General features: G+C 39.8%; 1 protein-coding gene across 1 annotated transcript in view; it reads right to left on the minus strand.

The window, feature by feature from the left end:
* LOC149310025 (ATP-dependent 6-phosphofructokinase, platelet type-like) overlaps positions 1–27,493 on the minus strand; it is an 84,190-nt gene that overhangs the window by 14,060 nt on the left and 42,637 nt on the right. Inside the window, exons 7-18 of the mRNA XM_089533513.1 lie at positions 26,752–26,796; positions 26,556–26,664; positions 25,767–25,862; positions 20,455–20,547; positions 18,958–19,083; positions 18,077–18,141; positions 17,645–17,714; positions 16,064–16,081; positions 8,671–8,817; positions 5,710–5,780; positions 3,801–3,888; positions 2,114–2,266 (exon numbers count right to left, since the gene is read on the minus strand). Coding sequence (XP_089389639.1) covers positions 2,114–2,266; positions 3,801–3,888; positions 5,710–5,780; positions 8,671–8,817; positions 16,064–16,081; positions 17,645–17,714; positions 18,077–18,141; positions 18,958–19,083; positions 20,455–20,547; positions 25,767–25,862; positions 26,556–26,664; positions 26,752–26,796 — 1,081 coding nt within the window. The remainder of the gene's footprint in view (positions 1–2,113; positions 2,267–3,800; positions 3,889–5,709; positions 5,781–8,670; positions 8,818–16,063; positions 16,082–17,644; positions 17,715–18,076; positions 18,142–18,957; positions 19,084–20,454; positions 20,548–25,766; positions 25,863–26,555; positions 26,665–26,751; positions 26,797–27,493) is intronic.

Raw genomic sequence — 27,493 nt, forward strand, 5'->3', positions numbered from 1 at the left:
CAGTAAGGTACAGAGACAGCTGCTAATTTCCAGTGCTGTTTCTGCTTTGTTTTCTTGAGCAATAAAGCTTTAAAGGAAGCAAATCCACCATGTCCTAAAGTATTTTTGCATGGTTTTGGACTATTTGGGATGAGAAAAATGCACTAAAAATTTAAACTGGAGAGGGAAGTTTACAAAAATTGGTATCCTGGGAAGAGCAAAAATAAAACTGGCAGTCTAAGGCAGTGTACAGACCATACTTTCCCCTCCTTTGCTTTATGAAAGAAGACTCAAAACTATGGACAATGGTTCAGTTCAGTATCCTATGAAGAATGACTTCCCTAGGATAAAAAGAACTGAAATCTTCTGGAGCTTTCTGTGGTCTCTTTTCACATTTGAACGGTCATGAAAGCAGATGAAGCTTTTAATGTGTGGATGCGTTGTGTTTATTTTATTATGCTTTAAATGATTTTTAAAACTGTTTTTTAACCTGTGCTTTTATATGTTATGCTTTAGATAGAACTGTGGTTTAATTATCTACCGTATTAACTTGGGAATTTTTTTAGGCAAAAGAAATATGTCTAATGTCTAGATCAGTGAAACCACACAAGAAAATCCATGAAGCAGATAGCAAAGAACTATGGTTTAATTCTCATTTAAATTTTGTTAATCATTTGTTCTAAATGATTGCGAGTCACTTTGAATCCTATGCACTTGGAAAAGGCAGAAAATGGATGAATTAATACGTCACAACCTATCTTTAAAATGGTATGTTGCTGTTATGTGTCTTCAAGCCGACTCTAACATACAGCAACACTACCATAGGCTTTTCTATGTAAGATTTATTTAGAGGAGGTTTGCCATTTCCTTCCTCTAAAGGTGACAGAGTATGATTTGCCGAAATGCATCCAGTGAGTTTCTACAGTTGAGCAGGGGTTCAAATCTTGGTGTCGCAGAGTCCTAGTCCAATTAGCACTACACCATTCTGGCTCTTTTCTTTAAAGATAGGCATGTGATTGCACATGTTTTAAAGAGAAGGCTTGAGCTGGAATCTGTGACTAGGGGCATAGAAATGTTTGGGGGAATGTTTTGAAAACTTAAAACATTTAATATCAGATTTCCTGCCTCAAAGCACTCCCATGCCAAATCATGTAATGTTTTTGAGACTCATTAGTTTAAAAAAACAATTCGCCATATGGAGTCGAGAAACATAAGCACAACATCCCCAGGACATGGAGAATTAGCAGTTTTTCCAGTCATCCCTTAATTTATGATTTTTAAAGTCTGTTCTATATGAAACTTTAAAAAAAAAACATGTTGTCTAAACGATAAATATATTTATATGTTTCTCAGTCCTGTCAAGCCTATACCAGTTCTGAGCTAACTAATTAACATCAGATGCACAGATCTCTATAAACGTATTGGAGGCTTGATGAAAATCAAGTAGTTTCTTTCTATCCTTGGAGAAAAGTGGAAACATTTCTAATGTGATGCTTAACTAAAACTTGATTTTGTACCCTTCCTATCTGTGGGGTTTTGGTTACAGAACCCATCACAGATGGCAACAAATGCAGACATTCAAGTCCCATAATATTCAACTGCTGCAATATACAGTTATGTATGCAGCACCACTGAATAATATGTGGTGGGATGATCCACAGGCAGCCAAATCTGTGGATTGCCAGCCTGCTGATATGGAGGGTTCACTGTAATTAGGAACTTGCAGAGACCAAGCTAAGTTGACCCATTCACATGAGCATATAATAATCCTCTGCCATTTCTGCTGATTTTTCAGCTCTAGGCTGTGCAACAGCATCCATAGTTAACACATATTGTTTTTTACTTTGTTTTAATGGTACATGTTGGCCACCATGAACACTAAATTGTTGAGAACATCGGGTATAGAGTTCCTATATAGAGGAATGAAATAAGAATCAGCTTTCACATTTTCTGAAACATACTGGCTTATCAAGTAACCATCTGTGCATGTGTGCACACATGTATTTACGTCTAGTTCCTGCTGCAATCCCATTTCCTGATGTTCTGGTCCAAGAGAATCTCCAGCTCCAGCCATGTTAAAGAGTGACCAGGGAAGCTATGTTAGTGAGCATGCAACAAGAGAAGAGAGACTTACATCAGTGATAGTGTTGAGAGCAGTATCTGCACCAATGCTGAAATCAGAACCTGGTACATTGTTGGATACGGTTGCAGGAACCATAACCATGGGAATACAGAACTCGTCATATTTCTCCCGGGCAGCGGAGAGTTCCAAAAGTCCCAGGTAAGCCTGATGGGTACCCATGGTAACGTATGCAAAATGAGAAGGAGGATAAAAAGAAGTCTGAGTTATAGCAATACGGACTGGGAAGTGGCAGAGGGATTCAGTTACTATAACACAGACACATATGAGACACGTGACAGGTTTTTTATATATATAATTTAAAAGATAGGTTGCTTTAATTAGAGAGGGGGGAGGGGGCAGGAAACCCAAACCAAACCTTTTCCAGGTTTATGTGCTCGTGTATCTGGCAAGTATCTGTTTACATTATTTCAAAATCCTCTTTGACTGGGGAGCATGACAGAACAAAAACTATATACAACTTGGGGAAGAAAGTTTCTCTCAAACCATGTTTGACACTCTTAAAAAACAGTGTCTGTCTCCAGCCACACAGAGACACTAGAGAAGACCTCGTACAGAAAGTAAGAATACACAAAAAAGACACAAGCAAAATATATTGTAACATCAACTATTAGTTTAAGTACTTTTAAACATTATAAGGCAGAACAGTAGAGAGAGAAAAGTCCCACACCTATACATTATTTTCTTTTTCTAAGGTGATTACATTATCCTTAATATTTTTTTCCTATAGGGATCACATTGTTCTTTATTAGTGTTTTTCCTGTGACAAAATAATACATTTATGAAATTTAAAATTCATCCTACTCTAGTAGGATGAATGCTCAAGAGTAATGGTTGCAGATCATATTCACAACCAATACAGCAGATTCTGAGACCAAAGCCAATGTCAGAGTTCTAACTTTCACAAATGTCCGATGCAGTTACACCTTTAGCCACAGAATAGCAGATGCTAAGACTTGGGGAAGTTGCATCTATCTGAAGCAAGCCTTAGTGGGTTAGCACCTCAATTACTTTCACTTATGCGGTTTTCTATTTACACTGCATTTTGAATTAACCCTAGTTTTGCATAAGTCAGCAGACATTGGCTCAAATCCTGTGGGTTAGTCCCAAGTAGAACAGACCCACGAAGTCAACTGCTGAATGGTCAAACAACCAAATCCCATTGGTTCAATGGGTCAATTGTAGTTGAAAGTAGCAGTAGGACTTCAACCATTATCTTCTAATAGTTCTCTTATTTCCACTGGGATTCTAAGTACTATTATCTAGAGGCCATTGGTACATAGGCTGCACAGTACAGAAATGGAATGGAAAGAAGAAATCAGAACTCAGCAGGTCATTTGGTTCCCATTATAAGGTTGTCAATACAATGCTGAGAATCTGATGCCAATTTATAGTTTTAACCATGATCTGTAAGAAAAGGAACTTCCTTTCTACTTGCCTTACACAGAACACGACTCAACAGTCTTCTTGCAGTGCAACAATGACAAACTGCAACTTTACTTTGAGTTATACCTATTTAAAATCTCTAATGACTTCACTGCCAATGAACAACATCAGTCTGAATGAGACATTTAACAGTGGGAACACTTGAGAGATTAGGCTTTGATAACCAAGTCTTAGTACTTTATAGAGCTCATTTAACATCAAGAATTTGCAAGTGAAACAAAACAAGTGATATTACCTCAAAGCCACCTATAACCATAAGGGCATTGATGTTATGACTCCGCATCTGTTCGGCAATCTTCTCCATATGCTTCGCAGGGAGAGTACTATAAAAACATGTATACATATATTAAAGGGCTATGAACAACACATGTAGGATACATTTTGAGTGATACATAACTATATCATGCTTTTCAACATATTAATTTTATAAAAGCATGAGTTGCCTTGCATCTCAGTCTTGGGAGAAAGGAAAGAGAGACATCAAATAAATAAAAAAGAGACGTACATGAAATTATTAATTTAACATACATTACTGTATTTTATAAAATACCTTGCTTCCATGTTGTATGGATGAATTCTCTCACCTCACTATGTACTAATTTAATTTTTACACTATTTTTAATATTTCCCATTTTTCTTCATTACCTTTCTGACAAAGTATGCTTCCACATATGTAGAGATAAAAAAATCAGAATAAACTGATAACGTGTTTTGTAAACATAAATTTTATAAGCTCATACATTTTTATTTTTAAGCAAATTTTCTCTCTTTCTAGTAATGGAAAACACATAAAACTGACTGAAGAATAAATCTTCATTGCTTGCATTGTACCTGAACACGTAAGGTGCATGAAACAAAGGAAAACTATGCTTCCACTAAACCAGGGGTGACTTTATCAATGATTAACATTATAAAGCATTAACTGGGGAGATAGCCCAGGACTGATAAACATTCTGCATTAGGTGGGAAACAAGGGAGCAATAACAAAAGGATAGACATGTCTGGTATTTCTTCCCTTCTTTTTCTTTTCTTTTTCTTAACTTTTAATAAAGTTGTTCAGAAAGACATTACTTATTAAGGGACAAAACAAAAAATGTCATTACTGTTCTGCAAGAGGGAGAAATAAAAATGGACAATTAAGAATAAGAATACACTTAAGAATTACAGTTGCAGTATTATGACCATTTTTAAAGTGTTGCCAGCTTCCATGAACCTGAAGGATTGGGGGGGGGGGGTATCTAAATACAGTATAGCAAGTTGTATCTGGAGTGCCTGGATAAAATATTGCAAGTTGATTATAAAAGACCTTCTTCCATTTGCAGAAGAAACTGACATCTATTAGAGGTGAACATTTTCATGCATTTTCCCACCCCTGAAAATCTCCCTCGCATTCACTCCATGCTAATCTTCATGGTCTCCCAAAGTACAAGGATCTACAAGGGAAACAAGGAAATGGTGACATAAATCTCCTTCTCCTTCCTCTTTCAAGTGGCATTGTCCAAAGGTGTTACAAGATCTCTTTGCAAACTAAAGGGCTAAACAGACAGGCAAAAAGAGGTGCTTTCAGGCTGACTTGAAGGTGTGGTGTTTAGATGACACATGCCTTGAAGCCAGCAGGAAAGTGCCCTCTAGGCGCCTTATGCTGAGAAAAGCTGTTTCAAAAAGAAGCAGGTTTTTTTCTGCTTCTTCCTGGCTTGAAGCTATATCATGTGGTCATGACATGAGCACTCCAGCTGCCTTGGGAGCCGGCGGTGTGGTTGGTGGGGTTTCAATGTGGCTTCAGAAAAGGCAGCTTCAAGCCACTTTTTCCTGCCCATCTGTTTCGCCTCCATGTTTCTGTGTGGCAGCTACCACTGCTCTCTAGTCACTGACTGAAATAAAAATCCATTCATTCACTCAAAGTGTTAAGACACTATATAACTTAGATGTATAGACCTATATCACTATATGAGTGTGCACAAGTCTCAAAATTTACAGGGTAGGATTTCCACTCAGTTCCACAACTATCCCAGGCCCATCTAGTAAGGTCATGTGAGAGACCTTCTCAGTAGCTGTTTCCAGGCTGTTTAATTCTCTTCTACAGAAGGCAAGGCTGTACAGGTTTTAACAACTGAATTTGCTACAAGAAATAATATTTAAATTACCGTTTTGTGCCCAGAATTGAACCTCCTTGGCCAGTCCATCCTCCAACATCTCCCCAGCTGATTTCTTTGATCTATAATTTAAAACAAGTAAAAAAGTTTAAGTAATTTTTGATTTATTATGCCATAAATTAGAATACTGTAGAAGTTATTTAACATTTCTGTAGTATATGTGAAAGCTAACCTCATCAACCACTTAAATATGCTTACACTTCAAACCTGTAAACTTGTGAATGTAATTCCACCACAGTTCTGTCCTTCAATTTCTCAGTGTATAAATCCATATAGACTTCCCCAGAATCATCAACTTACTTTTAAAAAGTCACAATAAAGCCGTACATTTCCAACTAATGACTCCACAAAACTCTAACTCCCTGTTACCTTTAACAAATTGTGGTGGAAAATGAAAAAGATTTGAAAAGATTGTCGGTTATGGCACACATGGATGAAGTATTTGATAAATGTGAGGGGTGGCAGACTTGCACCCACAAGTCTTCTGGACAAGCAAGTGGAATGGCAAAACCATCACAGTCTTTTTGCTGGTCCAAAAGTCCACAACCTTTTATTTCCCACAGTGTATTTTGTGGGGCATAGCATAGGACCATGAGTCCCAGTAGGCTGTGGTCGTCAAACAGAACTCACTCTGGGGAGTGGCATGCCCCACAAGTGCTCCTGCTCAAAGGGACTCCAGCATTCCCACATATGTTGTTACATAAAGAATATACTAGCAAACCAGTGTGAGTTATGAGCAACTCCTTAAAATGCAGAAACTGTGTACGGACATGAAAGAAGAGGACAGGAAAGACTGATTGCTATGAAGAAGATAAACGAAAACATGAATGGTGCATCTACACTGTAGAAATAACACAATTTGACATCAATTTAACTACCCTGGCTCCATCCTACAGAACCCTGAGCTTTGTAGTTTTGTGTGGCAGCACTCTTGGGCAGAGATGGCTAAAGACCTTGTGAAACTACAAATCCCAGGACTCCACAGGATGGAGCTACATCATTATTTCTACAGTGTAGATGCACCGTTATGCTCTCCCCGTTAACTGGCTTCCAGCATTCTCCCATAAGAACTCTCATGTAATATAAAAGGAAGGGCAGTTGAGGAGCAAGTGAGGACAAAATGACCACCACCATGAAGCCATTCTCCATTAAATACTGAAGGTGAAGACTGGATAGGAGACTACCTACCAGGCAGGTATCCAGAAAAAGATTATTCATCAGGGCAAACTGGCTTCCATGTGCCTCACAGCAACAACCTAAGCTCATGCCCTTTCCCTTTCTCCCTTCATGTGAGTGTAAATAAGATGCCTAGATAGGAACCTTGGCTTCCTACCAAAACAGTTACACAGAATCATTATATATCTTTAATCTGGGAAACGATGGGCTGCAAAACATTGAAAGAGAGTGCTACTTCCTTTCCATGGGTCATGAGAAATGCCAGTCTTATTAATATATCATGGCCTCAAACATATCACATGAGAAGCCTCAGGAGTAAGCACATTATAAACAAGGTATTTTATAAACACCTCCTCAAAAACTGTAAACAAATGTGACAACAGATTGTGTGATACAGTTGGCTTTCATCAGCTAGTTATGTTCTTGCCTGTGTCTTCCTCTCCAGATATTTCATACTCCCATGGTTATTCTAAGACATGCAAACTGCCAAGCCTGGCCTCTTGCCAAGGTCGCTTAAAAGCTGACCTCAGAACAAACGTATGGAATTTGATATGGAGGATTTCCCAGGAATTGTTCAGCAAATGTATTTTAAAAAATGGGTAATCACAGCTGTTTATAATCCCATATAATCTGCTCCGTATACTTAGGTCCTCTAGGAGGCATTTACCTAAATTGGCCAAGACTAGATGTAGCCATCACCCAGAGGACTGTGGAATGAACTGCCAGCAGAGATCCAGCAGCTAAATATGCTGCCTGGATTTAAAACAGTATTAAAGACCTATCTTTTCCAGCTGACCTACACAGCTGATTTTGAACTATGCATTTTAAATTGGTATGTTTTAATCTGGATAATGTTAATGTATAATGGTCATCTTAATCCTATGCGTATGTGTTTTAACATGTGTTTAATGGTTGGTTATATACAGTGCTACCTCGGGTTACGAAATTAATTCGTTCCGCGGCGCCGTTCGTAACCCGATAAATTTCGCAACCCGAAAAGGCGCTGGAAAGCCGCTAGCCGCCCGCTAGCCGCGCTTTCAGATTTGAATTTCGCGCCGAAAAAAATTTCGTAACCCGAAAAAATCTTCGTAACCCGGAACAGTTTTTTCCTATCTAACTTTTTCGTACCCCGGAAATTTCGTAACGCGAGCAATTCGTATCCCGGGGTACCACTGTATTGCATTTTAATCTATGCTGTGCCCTTTCTTGAGCCTTGGGGAGAGACAGGTAAGAAATAAAATAGTAGCAGTAAATTGTAGTTACTATTATTTACAAAGACCTTTATGGTATTTAAGGACTATGGAGAAATAAAGTGCAATCTGAGTGAAGATGGAACAAGTTCCAAATGCAGAAAATAGATAAACCTCTGTTGTGAGAGATACCTTATGATGGTACATCTCCAAGTTTCATTAAGGCATTTGTTGAACTCTGTTGTTTTGTACTGCTAGTCACTATTTAACATATCCATAGAACAGTGGTGACTGTTTTCCCCTCCCAAGATACTGTACAAAATGTCTCTCAAAATTTGGCCAATGTTCTGGTCAATGATCACACACACATTCACACACACACACACACACTTTGTATCTGGATTGATATAGTGGAAGCTCTAGCTCTGATCTGTTTCAATGCTATATCTCTATGACATTATATTTCAAAAACCAGATTTTTAAAGCTGTGTCATGGCCCAAAAGCAGAGCTAGAAAGCAGGTTAAAATTATCATTAAATCCTTTTCATAGTATTATGATAAAAGACAGTGTTTGGACCAAACTAACCTGCCCTTTAGAAAAGCCCTCGAACCCATCAGTGACAGCAAACATTTTGTGTCCTTCAGTTATGCCAATTCTGACAGCAGAGCGAACAGCAGCATTCATACCAGCTGCTGGAGCGCCTACATTTAAAACAGCTACATTGAAGTTAGTCTGCAAGAGAAGAAAAGAATGAACTTCCTTAGGTATAGCGCACATATGGAAGGAAACAGTATTATCCATTTTCCTAAAAAGAAAAAGATGGCAAATCATTTACTTGAAGAGATTTGAAACAATGCAGAGAGTAGGCAAGTTATTTTTCAAAAATGCATTTACTCTCAGATTTTAAGGCCCAGTGGTAACTAGCTGAAGTTCTTAAAACAACCATTAATAATAAATAAATAAATAAAATTTTTATTTATATACCGCCCTTCCAACAGATCAGGGCGCTTTACAACAGGTTAAAAACAATACAAGAAACAATAAAACCATACAACAATTCCATAAAAAACAAAGACAAAAAAGCCCCGGGTTAGCCAATCCCTTTGCCAGTGCGGAGGAGGAGGCCTAAGGGACTTTAATCAGGGAATGCAATCCCAAACAGGAAGGTCTTTAGGTCCCGTCTAAATTGGGCCAGGGAGGTAGCTGAGCGGAGCTCTATGGGCAGCGTGTTCCAAAGGGCCGGGGCGGCGATGGAGAATGTCCTCCTAGTAGTGGAGACAAACCTCGCCCCGGGAACCCTAAGTAATTGCTGCCCAGATGTTCTGAGGGTGCGGGGCGGAATGTATGGGGAGAGGCGGTCCTTCAGGTATCCTGGGCCCAAGCCATTTAGGGCTTTATAGGTCATCACCAACACCTTATATTGCGCCCGGAAGCGAATGGGCAGCCAATGGAGATCTTTTAATACCGGTGTTATATGGCTGGCCCTGGAAGTACCAGTGACCAGCCTGGCTGCCATGTTCTGCACCATTGTAGCTTCCGGGTTTGGTATAAGGGTTGCCCCATGTAGAGTACATTGCAGAAGTCCAGTCTCGAGGTTACCAGAGCATGTACCACAGTTTCAAGGTCCCTCTGGGCCAGGTATGGGCGCAGCTGGCGAATAAGCCGAAGCTGATGACAGGTGCTCTTGACCGTCGCATTCACCTGAGTAGTCAGGCGAAGGGACGAGTCAAGAAGCACCCCCAGACTGCGCACGGAGTCCTTCACAGGGAGCGTGACCCCGTTCAGGACAGGTGGAACCACCGCCATTCCTGGACCAGGGGAACCTATCACGAGTACCTCCGTTTTCTCTGGATTCAGCTTGAGTCAGTTTTCCCTCATCCAGCCCATTACTGACTCCAGACAGGCCACGAGAGGAGAGACGCCATCCTCAGTCACTGCATCAGTCGGAGACATAGAGAAGACTATTTGGGTGTCATCAGCGTACTGATAACCCCGCGCCCCATGTCTCCGGATGATCTCTCCCAGCGGTTTCATGTAAATGTTAAATAGCATGGGAGACAGAATGGCTCCTTGAGGGACCCCAGTTTTAAGGGCCCTCTCATCGGAGCACACGTCTCCCAGCTGCACCATCTGGGACCTTCCAGAGAGATAGGAGCGGAACCACTGGAGCGCAGTGCCACCGACTCCTACCTCTGCTAGACGTCCCAGAAGGATACCATGGTCTATGGTATCGAAAGCCGCTGAGATGTCCAAGAGCACCAGCAGGGACACGCTTCCCCTGTCGATGCCCAGACGGAGATCATCGACCAAGGCGACCATGGCCGTCTCAACCCCGTAACCCGCCCAAAAGCCAGTTTGAAATGGGTCCAGATAATCCGTATCATCCAAGACCGCCTGAAGCTGGAGTGCAACCGCCCTCTCGATCACCTTCCCCAAAAATGGCAGCAGTGAAACTGGCCGATAATTATTATGTACCAGGGGGTCGAGGGAGGGCTTTTTTAATAAAGGTTTTACAATGGCCAATTTAAGATCAGATGGAAATTGCCCTTCCCTCAAAGATGTATTAATAATCCAGCGTAACAATGAAGTCACAGCCGGTCCCCCCTGGGCTGCTAGCCACGAGGGACAGGGATCGAGAGAGCAGGTTATCTTCCGAACACTTCCGAGGATCTTGTCCACATCATCGGTACTTACCAACTCAAACCGATCCAGTTTAATAAAGTCCACGGAGGCCCTGGATGCCTCTACCCTAGGTTCTGCCTGAATGTCGGCGTTAAGATCTTCGCTTATCCGAGAAGTTTTATCCGCGAAGAAGTTGTTAAATTGGTCACAGCAGGCCTTAGAAGGTTCAAGGATCTGGTTCAGGGAAGGAGGGAGCTGAGTTAGCTCTCTGACTACCCTGAACAACTCTGCTGGACGCGACTCTGCGGACGCGATGTGAGCACCATAGAACGAGTTCTTTGCTGCTCGTATCGCCTCTCCATAGTCCTCTAACAGTTGGGCTAGGAGAGTCTTGTCGTCTAAGCGAAGGTGTTTCTGCCAACGGTACTCTAGCCGTCGCAGCTCCCGCTTCCTTGCCCGGAGATCTTCCGTATACCAGGGCTTACGTTTGGAAGCGGGTCTGAGAGGGCGCTTGGGAGCGATACTGTGTATAGCCCTCGAGAGACCGGTATTCCAGATACCAGTCAGGGCATCAACAGAATCGCTGTCACTTCCAACCATGTGTCCCTCTAGGGCTTCCTGGAACCTTTTGGGTTCCATTAGCCTTCGAGGGTGGACCATCCTAATAGGTCCACCACCCCCGGGAGGGATCTGGGTAGAGACCTTGATTTTCGCCTCAACCAGGAAGTGATGGCAGGGGGGAAATATTAGTTATTTCCGCCCACGGATTTTCCGCATCAGAACAAAAGACCAAATCGAGAGTATTACCCGCACAATGCGTAGGACCCAGAATCAGCTGGGACAGGCCCATGGCCGCCATGATATCCATGAATTCGCGAGCTGCACCGGGTGGAACATAGCTGGCCGTGAGGGAGATGTTGAAGTCGCCCAGGACAAGTAGCCTGGGCATCTCCAGCATCAGTTCAGCGACCAGCTGTGTCAGCTCGTTAAGGGAGTCCGTTAGCGCACGGGGTGGCCGATACACCAACAGAATCCCTAGACTGTCCCTCGCCTTTAGGGTCAGGTAAATACACTCGATATAGGACATCTGTCGGATGTGGTTCCTGGTGAGGGACACGGTGTTCCTATGTATCAAGGCCACACACACCCCCGCCCACCTAACCTGGGCTGGTCCTTCACTGAGAACCCGGCAGGCAGGGCCTGAGCCCACACAGCATCCCCTTCAGGCCCAAGCCAGGTCTCGGTAATGCAAGCCAGATCGCAACTTCGGTCCTCCAACAAATCGTGGAGGATGTGGGACTTGTTGTTGATCGATCTGGCATTGCACAGGAGCAGCGACAGGGTTTGTGGCATGGTTGGAGTGACCCTCAGGTCCCTTAGGTTGGGAGAGGGACAGGAAGGGGAGATAGATATGAAGCATCGATCTCGCCTTCCCCTGGAACGCAAGTCCCTCCTCCCACTGCCATACCTCCCCCTGCCCCACACCACCTCAATAGGAGCTCCATTCATTTTGATGTGCTGGCTGAAAACAAAATAATTAAATTCTTTACATTCAATCCCCTCTGAATGCTGTGCTCCAAGTATATCTTCCTAGATATTTTAAATCAGTGGACTAACTGGGAACAAAAAATAAAAAAAATAAAATGCAAATACAACACATTTAAAAGCTGAATTTCCTTTCAGTTTACCTACCTATATTTACAAATACACAGAAGTAAATCAAATGAAAGCATGCCACATGAATTACCAGGACTTGGAAGTAACATATTGTATTATTTAGCAACACAACCTAATCTGTAACTTTTTGAGAGAACAAGCATGCAAGGAAGCCATATTTCAAAAGCAACATATAAGGAGTAAGCACAAAATGACTTTATTGCTTTAATGACTGAATGTTTTCCAATTCTTTTCAAAAGATATTTTTAAAGTGTGTATGTCACCACTTTGACCCAAATTTTTCATGGTTTAAGACACTGTATGATGAATCATATGGACTTCACCTCCCCTGCAAAAAGGTAACAGAAAGTAATGGAAAACTAGTGAATACAACAAATTATTTGTTTTGACCACTGTAACAAGTCACAGCAATGGGTTACTTTTTAAATACTGTGATGTTACCTTTTAAACACTGTGATGATTAACATAATGGTTACTTTTTCCAAGTAAATATCAAAGTTCTGCATCTTACCTTCTAAAAGCAGTCACAATATATAAAATGTAATAAATATGCCTTAATGCAAAGTAGCAAGCAGCCCAAACATAGCCAGCTGATCACTGATTGTGTGGGAACCACTTGCACTCACGAAGCTATTTACTCTCAGCAGTGTGTCCAAAGGAAAAGGCCATGCATTGTATGGTTCAGCACAAACGCATATCATATTTCAGTGTAAAAATAAACCCAATCATAAGAAGCACTTTTCAGGGGGGGAAAACAACCTCAGAACAGGACTTGCATAAAGGAAAATTCAAAAAGCATGCAAAGTGGGTTTTGAGCGATGCTGTTTCCTTGGCCACTGCACCAAGCATATGCGATGTCACGTGCCACTTTGTGTTGGCCTATGGAGTAATTCCCCCCCCCCCCTAAAAATACAACCATCATGCCACCTGCCTTAACCTTTATATCACTAGTTGCCTATGTGCTTTCAGAGGTGTTCACCTCAAGAACTTCCAATGAGCATATGAGGCAGGACATGAAGGACAAACCTCAAACCACACAACACATTCTACACAGTTGTTTGGCTCAAGGTAAGACAAGTCTATCATAAAAGACATGTCTGTCATAAATAGCAACAATGCAATTATTTCCATCAATGGAAACAGGAAGGGAGCAGCCATGTACACCCCCCCAAACCCTAATTTTAGAGGTCTAGAAGTCTGCAAACTATTTTTAGCTAGTGTCAAGGGCTGTTCTTGAGCTGCAGCATCAGATCAGCATTGGATTTAGAGCTAACATTTTAAAGGTTTACTTTTCCATACTGATGGTGTTTACTTTTTCAATACACTTTTCTCAAGGCAGCACTACATTTATCTAAAAGTCTACTTTCAAATATAGAGGCCACAGTACTAGTGGCATTCCCATTGAATCAATTTCATTTACATCAGCATTGATCACTACTCAGCTATTCTATAGGATTTCTCTAGTTGAAATTACAAATACGATAAGGTCAGAAAAGGAACTATAATAATAAAATCTCTTTTCTGATACATATTGCTAATTCCATGTGCATTTTATGTTCAAAGTCAAGACTCTGAACACAATCTTGATGGGTAAAAAACAACACACAGTAAACATCTGAATATTTTTTTAAAAGATGTTAAATCCATGTTCCTTGAAGTTCCAAATAAAGGAAGATCATGTCCAAATACATGTCTTAACCTTAGAGTAGTAGTTACTAGACGTAGTTCTGTGGCCCACATAAGCTTCATGTTGGTCAAGTAGATACCCAAATCTGGTCAGCTAAGAAGCAATTTGGGATGGGGGGGCAGTAAAAGGAAAGATGAACACACACAGTGATAAGAGTATGTCCACATTTTTACATGTGATGTAAACATTTTGTGATTCAAATAAACCAGATGAAGATCTCTAGAAATGTCCTGCTCCACCATCAATGATTTCCCACTGCCCTCCTTCTGGAGGGGAACTAAGACCTTCTCCTCCAGTTCCTCAGTAACAATAGATTCACCAAAAGGAATCTCTAAATTTGACTGTCACATAAGCTACACCTACAATGTAAAGTGACACAACCAAGTTTTTCTCCTTAAAATGTGTTTTACAAAACAAAACAAAAGGTTACATGAGAATGAAGCCTTTGACTTCAGCTATGGCTGTTCAATGATCTCCATGCTCTTTTCATTTCATTCTCTTCAGTCCAAGTGTTCTGTTGTTTTATAGCAATGCTCAAACAATATCATGTGTTTTTCAGAAGACTAGCCTATCTTTAACTGAATGACCAGCTTTAAAAGACCAAATCAGCAACTACCAGCCTCACCCAAGAAAGTTTGAGTTGTAAGAAACCTCATGCTTCCTGGCCCCTATCTTGACGTACACTATTTGAAATCTCTTTCTGACATCCACATAGCCCTTCCACAAAAGCTTTCATATGGAGAATGTGTGTATGTGCCTTCAAGCCACCTGCTGACCAAAGGTGATGAAATCACATGAATTTCATAAGGTTTTCTTCTTATGTGCCTTCAAGTTGTTTCAGGCTTATGGTAATACTAAGGCGAACCTATTACAGGGTTTCATTGATATGATTTGTTTGGCGGGGAGGGGGGTGTCATGGCCTTCCTTTAAGAGAGTGGGACTTGCCCAAGGTTGCCTAGTGAGGTTTCCATGATTGAACAGAGATTGAAACCCTGGTCTCCACAGCCATAGTCCAATGCTCAAACCACTACAGCATGCTGGCTTAGGCAAGGAGTACTCAGCTATGGTTATCCCAGTTCTTTCATCTGAAATATATCCTATAGCATCTGGTATTTGTTGGCGGTCTCCCATCCAACTACTAACCAGGGCTGACATTGCTTAGCTTCCAAGAGCAGACAGGATCTGGTGACTTTAGAGTATTTAGGCCCCAAAATGGAGAACACATCATTCTTATTGTGAGCAGCACTGGTGAGTACTCCATTTGTGCACCTGCTGCAAGAATGGCTGGAATTGTTATGAACTTCTCAGCTTCTGTGGTGTGAATTAACAATTAAAAACCATTTCCAAGGCTGCTTTAATGTAAGATCTACCTGTCATGACTCTTGGAAAGGAAAAAAATAAAGCAAAGGAGCACAATCTGCTCATGCTCAATCCACCTTCTTATATCACAATAATGGCAGCCATACCAGGGAGTCTGATGGTAGGTCCAGTTTGACAAGGAGCCCGCATGTAGGCAAAAGGAAGAGGCCACACAGCATAAGCGTATTTTCCGAAGGCCTGCATGTCTATGCTAAATTGTACAAAATACTAGAATTGAAAATGCACATTTGTAAATTTGTTTCATACAATATTACAGTTGATTGCATCACTTATTACATTCTGACTTTTTGCTGTCCATTAAGGACACAATAAATTTTTACATTTTGTACTTTTTTTGGCGGGGGGGGGGTAATAAACTTCAGGTTTATTTGCTAAAACTAATCCATGTTAATAATGCTTTTGTAGAGGCATGATGGATTTTTTTTTAAACCAGGACTATAGCAAAACTGAAAAACAGATCTGAGTGTATGCTGACTAGCTTTAAGCAGAAGAGTGCACAGGTATAAATTGCTCAAGTCTTGACTGTCATGCAAAATAATAATAGCATAGTTTCCAAATCTAGCAAACAAAAGAGCTTGCTAAGGCTGATAAAATTGCTTTTCTTTTACATACACTATATGAGATATCATCCTGTTGAAGAAAACAGAGAGATTTAAAAGCAGCACTGTGGCTGCAGACATTTCCTATAAATCTAGCTATCATATAAAACAATTTATTTCCACACACATTAAACTGAACAAAGGACCAAAACAGATGGCCCTTTTGCCCTGTATTCCAGGCAGCTTGGGAGTGCGCTGTTTACATGCCACAGACTCCCAAATCGCCCAGAAGCCACCTGTCTGTTTACATGGGGGCTGGCTTTCAGGCGCTCCAGCAGCATGGCGTTTGTACACCATATGCAGCTAAAGCTCCTTAAAAGCAGCTTCCAGCCATGGAGGGGCAGAAAAGTCGTTTTTTGCCAGCCCAAAAAAGAGCTCTTGGTTGCTCCTTTTGTGGCCAGAAAAAAAGTTGGATTGGGGTCGTGGCATGTGGCTTCAGAAGGGGCAGCTTGAATCTGTCCCTTTGGGGCAGCCTGTTCTGCCACAAAATCTGATTTTAAAATACTGAGCAGCTGAATAATCAGGATACTACATTTATGTAAGTGTGCTGGAAAGTACTGAAACTAGTCCTATGCCAACCCAGGAAAGTGTAATGTACAGCGCATACGCTGGAAGCCGCGCCAGAAATAAGCTTTGCGTGTCCCAGAAGAAGTAATGGGGCACGTGATCATGGTGCAAACATGGCGCCACATGTGCATGTTTTGCTCCAAACAACCAAAAGGAACCACTCAAACAACAGGATATCCCTGAAGTACCATGGGAAAAGGTGGGGATAGACATTTTTGAACAGGAAAAGTTGTCCATTTCTGTTGATAGTTGATTATTTGTCAAAATATCCAGAAATAATAAGTCTACCTGATAAAACTGCAAAAACGGTAATTTGTAGGCTTAAGTCTGTGTTTGCTCGCCATGGAATACCAAGAATTGTGGTGAGTGATAACATGCCGTTTGCTAGTCAAGAATTTAAAACATTTGCTAAAGAATGGGGGTTTGAACAATGTTTTAGTAGTCCAGGATATGCCCAATCTAATGGTATGGCAGAATGAGCAATTCAGTCTATTAAACAGTTTATGAACAAAGAGTAACCTCATTACTTCCAATGGGGCTCAAGATTACCCATTTTTTCTTTTATGTGGGGGGGGGGGGAAGGGTTCTGGAACGGATCCCCCATGTAATAGAAGGGCCGCCTGTACAATTAGAACTTGGACCTTATTTTGCTAGAGAGATAGATAGGTACGACTTTCATTTGTTTAACAATAAAATATTTAATTCAGGCACATCTTGGAATATCACAGCTAGATTATGTTAGTTTTAGTCACACAGACCAAAGCCTTCATTGAAGGTGTTGAGGTAATGAAAAATAGACAACATATATGCCAAGTCTGTTGTCATATGTTTCCGAAATTTACTGTTCTTTCATCAAGCTATATAGGCCCATGGTCAGTTATATCAAAATTAGGAAGGGATGTTTCAAGGAGACAATGTTTCAAATAATCTGCATTTTTTATGTTGGGCATAATAAATAAAGTAGGCAGTAAATAGGAATGAACTAAACAAGGGAAACCAAATAATTGCAGATAACATTAAGGTGTACCTTAGGAAGCTCAGAAGCTGACTTCTTGGTAGACAATAGCTTGTAGGTATTCAAGTTGTTTTGAAAACTCCTGCAGAAGAAAACAATATTGATTTTCCTGTTGCACAGGGTACTGTTCACTCTGGCTTGGAATGAATGGAAAAACAATTGCTCCTACTTTGAATGTCATCACACAGAATAGAATGGATGCTTAACATAAATGTAATATTGGCCTCAGAACAATCACATAGCTATAGAATTCTTGGTCTTGTTATTAATACACAAGCATTTTATCACAAGCCCTCAGAAGAAAAAAGAACTATAGGAAAATAAATCTCTCTTTTAAAAAAATCATCATTATGAAAAATAATCCCTTTAAACAATTAGCCAATGATGGCTGAAAAGCCAAGACAGTAATCAGTGCCAGAGAAGGAATGAAGAACAACAGAATACCTTCCACGGAGTTGCACAGCATCAGAGAAATTTCTTTCATCCATGGCTTTCTGTACATCTTGAGTCTTTTGAAAAAGGGGGAAAAAAGGAATAGATTGTCATACAATGATATCTTCTAAGGTACCATATATATAATTAAATCATATGAATTCAAATTATTTCAGTGGGATTTCCAGTGCAGTCATACACACTAGTATTAAGAAGCAAGAATAGCAAGTTCAACATAAATTACATCTGTGTATACATGTATTTGATTCCTCTCTTAAGTAGTTCAGTCCTGTGGCAGACTAAAGACAACATTAGATAACTGTTTATGATATTGTTGTCATGTGCCTTCATGTCATTTCCAGCTTACGTCGGCCCTAAAGGTTTCCTTGGCATGTTTTTTCAGAGGGGGTTTGCCATTGCCATCCTCTGACGCTGAGAGTGTGACTTGCCCAAGGTAACCCAGTGGGTTTTATGGCCAAACTGGGATTCAAATCATCATCTCCAGAGTCCTGGTCTGATGCTCAAATCACAATGCCATGCTGGCTCCCCAGTTTATAATATTAGCAGATTACATTTTTGGTATCTGTAAAAAGTGACCAAACTATCACCAAAGAGAGCAGACTATTACAACACTATACACGAGCTGCCTGTAACATAAGGTATCTAGATTTTTAAAAAAAAATCCATGGGGCTGTTTGCTGTTATTTTTCATGTAGCGATTGTTCATTCCAGCAACTGCTACTGAAGGAATGACTAGAACTCATTGTGTCCAGTGTATATAAACATTCTGCTAACATCTTTACATGTGCTCCATATAACAACAGACTACTGACTGATACCAGCAAGATAGCATTTTAATGGATTAATACAATGACTTCCTTTCAGCAGCTCACCATCTGCACACACTCCATCAGAGGCAGGCGGACAGCTTGGTTTCCAGACAAAGATACCACACAAGCAGGGGTTTCAGGTGTAGCTTCTAGAAGAGCAAGTACTGCCTCTACACCCATCCGACTGGCCTGGAAATGATACACACACTTTTAAATGTACAAGTAAGTTTCACAGAGAAAATGATTATTTGATGTGTGTCAACTAGCATCTACAGAGTGCTCTCTTTTCAAGATCTATGTTGTAACACTGCAAAGAGGAAGGCAGAAATTACAATACTATCACCAGAAATATCCACACATTTCTTTCAATTCTGGTGAAGAACTGTAATAAGCTTTTAAAAAATCATATATATTATGCATCTAATTGATCAAGACTCTACTTACTTACATATCTGGCACCTACTTGACTATTATCTTATACAGGCTGAGTCTCCCTTATCCAAAATGCTTGGGACCAGAAGTATTTTGGATTTCAGAATACCTGTGTTTTGCATATACATTTGTTAGTTTTAAGTGCCCTTGAGTTGGCCCAAGTTATGGCAACCCTGTGAATGAGACATCTCCAAGACCTCCTTGTCCTTCCCTGCTCTGCTCTGATTTTGCAAATCCAAAGCCTGAAGGTAATTTTATATAATATTTTTAATAATTTTGTATATGAAACAAAGTTTGTCTCTATTAAACCACCAGAAAGCAATGGTGTGACTCTATCAGCCATCCATGAAACAAGTTTAGGTTTTTTGCAATATTTTTGATTTGGGAATTCCAAATAAGGAAGGCTGCATCTGCACTGCAGAAATAATGCAGTTTGACATCACTTTAACTGCCATGGCTCAATGCTATAGAATTCTGGGATTTGTAGATTTGTTGGACATTTCACCCTATCTGTCTCTGCTGCAACAAACTACAGTTCCCAGGATTCAGACATGGCAGTTAAGGTGGTGTCAAACTGGATTATCTCTGCTCTGTGGATGGAGCCTCCGTTTATATGTTTTCCAAAAGATCTAGCTACTTTATCCTGATCCAGAAATAGATGTACTAGAGGACTAAACCCAGCAAAAGGGAGTTTGAGATAGGACATTTATCCCTAACAATCTGTTGGCAAGTCCCACCCAGAGGATGCTGTTCTGTGACCTTATTTTGATTATGGCAGTCGTGGTGAGAAAGAGAGAAGCACAAAGTAGATGTAGTTTGTAGCACTGTGGGGCTGCATAGTCACCCCATCCTTTCTATATTTCTTGCATGTACATGTGTAACAACTATTAAACACACAAGACAAGATTCCAGTCCAGTTCTAACTAATATGTAACTTTGCTGAACACGAATTTAAAGCTAGGCCTTAGTCCACCAGTTTCCCCCCAAGGATATCATGTAATAGTCTTCAAAATCTCAGCAATTACAGAATGGACCAAATGCAACTTCAAACACAATATCAAACATGACTGAAAACACCTCACAATTTGTCATCTTCTGTTTTTCTGAAACTGGTTGAGTTTCACTTACCAAAATCCTATCAAAAGCAGAGGGAGTGCCTCCTCTTTGAACATGACCCAGGATAGTTACACGAGTGTCATACCCCAGCCGCTGCACCACAAGCTGCCAAAAAAAGAAGTTCCAAATATCAAGTTCAAGAACAGAAAAGCTGTATAGAAACTACTATATCATTTTGTTTGAGCTATGACTAGTAATCTTTAAACTTTTAAGAATGCCTACAAGGCAGAAAGCTTCTAATAAGTTCAGATTCTCTGGTAGGCAAAATTAATCTCTTTTACACAATGAAGGAATGGCTAGAGAACAATGTGAAAGAAATAAAGATGGCATTACTGAGAAATTGAACAGAACAAAGGCAAAAGCAGGGGAAAAGGAAAAAGTATGTGCATGATTGGCAAGGATGGCTCTACTATATCTATGTCAACACTATGGAAAACAGTCATTTGTCTTCAGCTTGAAGGAGTATTCCTGGTAAGAACTGGAATATGATAGTTGGGTAACGGAAATTTAATTGTTGGACAGTTTCACACTACAAAGAAGAGTACTTATTAACCATCACACAAAGCTGAGGAAAATATATATGTATCACTGCATGTACATGTGTGACAACTATTCAATATACAGGGCAAGATTCCAGTCCAGTTCTTGCTACTACCAAGCCAGCTCCAGTTAACAGTTCATTGGTGCAGTTCTTTGGACCAGTTGAAACTTCCTATATGCAACAGCATACAAAGCATACTATATATAGTGGTTTCAATATACAGATCTCTCAATTCAGGAATTCTTGTCTACATCTGAGGAGTAGGGAAAAAAGACAGGAAAAAGTCCTTCTGGTTGGCCCCAACAACAGGTGAGTTAAATTCATTTTTAGAAGGAGAAAAAATGTTGGCAACATAAATTGTTAAGAATTAGGACCAGGGGATAGTTGTGTCTAGCAGAGTATGAATTTCCACCATCCTTGCAAACACATAGAGAAAAATACCACATTGTGCTAATGTAGGTTTATGATCTCCTCATTATTCATGTAGACGTACAATTATCCTACTCATCTTGGAACAATTTTTCAACACAGTCATAACTGATGAGCTTTATCCTTTTATAGCATTTCTGATTCATTGTCTGGCTGAAGTCCACAATTAAGTGTAACAGTTTGTTCTGAAAGGTCTTGTGGCTAGATCATGCTAAAACAGCTAGTTTTGCAGCACTGCTGATAGATAATAAGCTGGGATAGGCTAATCAGACATTCCTTTGGATAGTATAACAATGATTGGAAAAACAATAGATTGGGAAATGTATTCAAGGTGGCAAAAGAAGAGGAAAAATATTTCTTTTCTTTATTTCCTCATCATTTCTATTAACAGTGCTTTCTGATATTTCCCAGGAGGGGGCGGGGAACAAACGCCAAAAAAGAAACACATTGGATCAATAAAAGCTGGACGATGCTAAAGGTAACAATTGAATCAAACTACACATTTCATGAAAACAGGTTCAGTAAAAGCAGCAAGTGGTGTTCCAATCAAGATGGGGGTGTAAAATAGGATGGTGAGAGACATCCGCTTTAGCTAACAAATGTGTGTTCAATTGTAAGAATGTATGGTACAATATGCACTTAAAATATGAGTGGTTTGGTCCAGAAAGTGCAGTAAAAGAATAGATACAGTACATGTAACAGAGCAGTTCCCTTGGTTATTTTGACTGCGATTCCAAGCAAAAGACTTAATGATCATGGGTCCATGAGTCATAGTTCAATGCTCAAACCATTCTGCATACATATATATCTTATAGTCACCTGCCGATTTATGGCAATCCCATGAATTTCATACAGTTTTCTTAGGCAAGGAATATTCAGAGGTGGTTCTGCCAGTTCCTTCCTCTAAAATATAGCCTACAGCACCTGGTATTTACTGGTGGTCTCTCATCCAAGTACTAACAAGGACTGACCCTGCTTAGCTTCCAAGCTCAGATGGGATCTGGTGCACCTTTAGGGTATTTCGGCCTAGTCACAGGGTAGCGAGGTTGAATTCAAAGCGGTAACATACTACAGTGAGCATGTAACCACTCTGCATTATTCTGGCTGTCAATATGGCCCTAGCAGATGGGGAAGAGAATTTTGGTATACTTCCATTGAGATTTTAAAAATCAAATCAAATCTAAGACTTCACTCAATCTATGGGATATTTATTATTAATTTATTATTCACTGACTGATTTTGTGTACTTTATTCCCCCCCCCCCTCCTCTTTTAGGTCCACTGTTTTGTTCTGCCTTGTTAAATAAAATTGAAAAAGAAATCTAGAGGGAGGCAGAGGAGAAAAGAATCTCTTCACAGACAAGCATTTTATCAGATGTTTACAAGCACAGATTAATAAATTGCTACTCACAAACTAAAACTCTCTAAATGGATGATTTTCAATTCCATGTTCTTTGGCGTGTGCTCACTGAGAACTTCCTTGTGTCAAAATATTTCATCAGCTAGTTCTATAAGCTCCTGAACATTGCTCTGGGCAGGTATATAACTCACATGGACTATACAGAAACCACTCAAATAACAGATGGCACTAATCTGCTATAATATTGGCATTTTTCTTTTCTTAAAAACAAAACAAAACAAAATTTGGCAATTTGGTTCTTTACTCCCTCCATCTGAAAAAGAATGGGGAGGATATTCCTTTCCCTGCCATTTATTGGCTCAATCTGGTTAGTCCAAATTGATAACAGCGCTAATGAGTACCATTGCCCTTACAATAATAATCAATGAACTGGAAGAAACCAATGGTTTATGAACGGGCTGCCAGAAACGTCCAAGTATTGGCTTCCTAGATATTAGTTGGATATTGTAATTCTTGCAAAAAATGCTCAGTTAAGTAGATATTGGATTGACAATACAAGGGACTTTTTATGTTCTCTAGGAAGAATATGTACACAGGACAGTTTAACAGTATTCTCTGGCAGCAAGCTAATCTTGATAACAAAGGACCAGCAAAGCCCCTGCAGATGATTAATGGTTAACAGCTAAATTCCAATTTTCCATCAATATAAACTCAGTTAAGGATCTCCACAGTCCTTGTGTCAAATTAATGAGTCATCCTGAAATTGGTGAAAATTGACATTCCAGAATCTGTCACATCTAAACTCCTAGAAGGCTCTGAACAATAAAGTATGAAGGAACATCAGAAGAAATCTTGTCTGACATCCTATGAGAATATTTCAAGATGTAATTCCGAGAATGTGAAATCAATTTAGATCCCATGCCTGTAAGGCTTGGCTTCAAATGAAACTGAGTGACAATGTCATTTAGAGATAAAGACATTATTATAGTGTCTGCAGCGGGAACCTTTGGCCAACTGTTATGAGTAAGATCGAAACTGTTTCCATAGGGTGCATCAAGTATATATTGCTTTTTTATGTATACACTTGCCCACAATTGAGTCTCAACAGTTCCTACAGGCACTATTGAAACGGTATGCTCTAGTTTTATCTTCTCTCTAATATTAATGTCTGTCAGTATAGACTTTGCCTTAGTTTCAGGCAAGTTTTATACAGAATGGCTTGGAGAATCTCTAACAAAAATTTCCTCCCATGTGTACATACATACAAAGAACACATACTTTGTGTTCATGAATAATACAGGAGTTGATAATTTTCAGTATTTGTAGTTAAGGGCTATTCTATTTCCAGACATAACTATGGCCTTGAAGTGTATTATACCCTAAAAATCATTCTGCATCCCAACACATGGTCAGGATCTAAAATGCAGCTGATGCCATCTGCTGATAAGGACTGAAAAGCTAAGCAGAATTGACACCCAGATATTGCTGGGGCATTAACATAGAAAATGTGTACTTCAACACTTACATCCTGTATCTAGATTAAAATTCTGTAGAGAGTCACCATGGGCAGGAAGAACAGCTTTAGCAGCCAGATACAGGCCACAGGCTCCCAAGCAACCATTACACAGACAGATTAGAAAGACCAGAACAACTCTGGAAAGCTACTACTCTGAACATTAATCCATCTCATGACTGAGAGGTTTTGAAAGTTATCTGCCACCTAGCAGTCAAAATTAAACAAAACACTTTCAAGCATTGCTTTGGGCAGTTGAAGAAAGGAAAGGTTTTCAATACTACAAAAATCCCTGGCCAATACAAAACTCCCTTAATGGCAATGCTTGGGCCAGAAGAGTTTTGGATTTTAGAATTTTTTTTTTTTTGAATATTTATGAGATATCGTGAACATGGGACCCAAATATAAACATGAAATTCATTTACTTCTCATACACATAGCCTGAATTTCATTTTATGCACAATATTTCCAATGATATTGTGCATGAAAAAAATTGTGAACAATGAACCATCAAAAAGCAAGGGTGTCAGTGTATCAGCCCCCCATGTAGATGATTTTGGATTTTGAAATATTTTGAATTCTGGATAAGGAAGACTCAACCTATATCCTGAAGTTTCAAGGATACTATCAAAACATGCTACTCGACTGGTACTCGTTGAAGAGCTAGATCCCTAGGAACAAAAGTTAATGAAATCGTTCAATAGACTCTTCTAAAGCAAAGGAAGACAATCTGCCTTTCTTTGCTTTAGGCCCCATGTGGGCCTCAGCCTGTCATCATATGGAGTGCAAACTCCTCTGCAACTGATCCCTTTGGGCCTCTGCAAGACGGATCTGACCCCTTCCTTAGCAACATGTTAGTTAGAAGTAAGAGGGTGATAGAGAAAGGGATGGCAGAGACAGAATCAGAGTTGGATCACCTATCTTTGGCTCTGATCCTACCAAATCTGGCTTTAGCACTACTTGCTTCTGACTTGTGATCCATGACATGTTATTCCTGATGGAGTTCAGCCTTCACCACTGTTTTAAATCTGTCTCTCTTTAGTTAGAGTTGTTTTGTTTTGTGTTTTAAATTACAATCGGCCCTTCTTATACACAGATTTTTTATACACGGATTCAAGCACCCACAGTTTGAAAATGTTCAAAAAAGTATAAATTTACCTTGATTTTCCATTTTTTATAAGGGACGCCATTTTGCTATGTCATATTTAATGGGTCTTGAGCATACACTGATTTTGTTATATAGGGTGGATCTTGGAACCAAACCCCAGCGTATAACATGGGTCCACTGTATGCATTTTTGAAAAGGCAGAAACTAGACTGCAGCCTTACTTACGGGAAGCACATAACTATTCTAAGACAAACATAAAAAAGGAGGGGGACAATGTTCACAGAGGGTATACATGAGCTTTAGACTACATGGAACAATAGCATTCATTTGTTTATAACTTTAGGAGGAGATATGATTGGCAGCTTAATACTTACATCCTTAACTTGTTCTGAAGTAATTGGTTTGTTATGGGAATCAATGGCACCTTCCGCTACAATTATGATATTCAGCCTTTTCTTTCGAGCCCGGTTCTAGAGTAAGAGAAACATAAGACAGACTGAAGCAAACTACTGAAGAATAGACTATGGCTGTATTTAGAAGGTTTTTCAAACTATTTGGTCACAAGCCAATATAATTTTAATAAAGCATAAATAAATGCAAGTGCAGTTACCCTTGATCACTCACTGTGCAACATACATTGCAACAGACACTAAAGCTTTAAACTCACTTGTTGCACACCTTCCAAAAAAACTCTCTACCCATGAAATCAAAAGTGAGGGAGAGGAATGGATGTGTGTGTTTTGTTTCTTTTTTGTTTTTTGGCAAAACTGCCCACTGTAAGGGCAGGACTCGTGTATCATCTTGCACAAACAGTGCAATAATTTGCATGACTATTTTTTCAGTAACCCCAACAGGATTCCAGACTTTAGAACAACCACACCTGTTCGTGAATGAGCAGAAATCACCCTGTGGAGCCCTGTTTCACTGTTTTTTTTAATGTAATTCTCAACATACACAAAAGTGACCAGAACTGCTTTTATACTGGGCTACTTTTAGTCCTTTTTCATGAAACAGCTCCCTCATCTTGGATTGCAAAGTGCCTTTTAATAACCGGAAAGCCTTATTACCATTAGAGATCTTTACACTGATGAAGCTAGGGGAAAAAAACTCTAAGGAAGCCCTGAAGTTTTCACAAAACAGCTTGAAAAACATTTAAAGATTACCTCAGAAAGCCTAGCACACATGTGATCTTCCCATCCTTCCTCTGGTGGATATTCAGGAATAAAGACATAATCTGCACCACAGGCTAAGGCACTAACTAGTGCTAGGTACCTGAGACGGAGTCAGAAAATCTGAATGAGAACATGAACAACACATTTCTTCAATTTTTACTAAAAGGGTGCTTCTAGATGTACATACCCACAGTGTCTTCCCATCACCTCTAGCACAAATGTCCTTTGATGGCTATTTTAAATAAAAATAAAAATAAAAGAAAGATTAACATCAATGCAACAGCAATAAATTATCAAGAAGATATTATTGAAATGTACAAGAAGCACTAGAGAGAGAAAAATAAGTCATTGTTTGGCACTGCAGACATAACACATATGTTTTTATGTTCCCATAAACTCTCCTTTACTCGTTAAATTCTGATCTGCAGCAAACTATTATTTGCCATTATAATCAGAACAAGCAAAGTGTTCTTTGTGTTTCTCTCCAAAATTAGGATTGCAAACCACTATACATTACACTATGGTTTAATGAAGTTATCTTATTTAAGAGAGATAAAAGTAGTAGAAGAAATGGTTGCTGTAGCGCTGTGCCTTCAAGTTAACTCTGACTTTATGGAGACACTATTCTAGGGTTTTCTTGCCAAGATTTATTCAGAGGGGATTTGCCACTACCTTCCTTTGGGGCTGAGGGAGTGAGATTTGCCCAAGGTTACCCAGTGGGTTTCCACGGCTGAACAGGGATTTGAACCTTGGTCTTCCTGGGCCCTAGTCCAAATATTTTTTCCTTCTTTTGTTAATTTGCAGAGCTCAACTTCAGAGAACAAAAGCAACACTGAAACAGTGACCAATAAAGCACCTGATTTATGTGAAGCAACTTCCCTCTACTTCTTTTGTACATCTGAAAGTCATTTTCATACCACTACATATGC

The sequence above is a fragment of the Sceloporus occidentalis genome, unplaced genomic scaffold (genome assembly GCF_023333645.1).
Source record: "Sceloporus occidentalis isolate IW3139 unplaced genomic scaffold, rSceOcc1.0.p SCAF_7, whole genome shotgun sequence".
Lineage (NCBI taxonomy): Eukaryota > Metazoa > Chordata > Lepidosauria > Squamata > Phrynosomatidae > Sceloporus > Sceloporus occidentalis.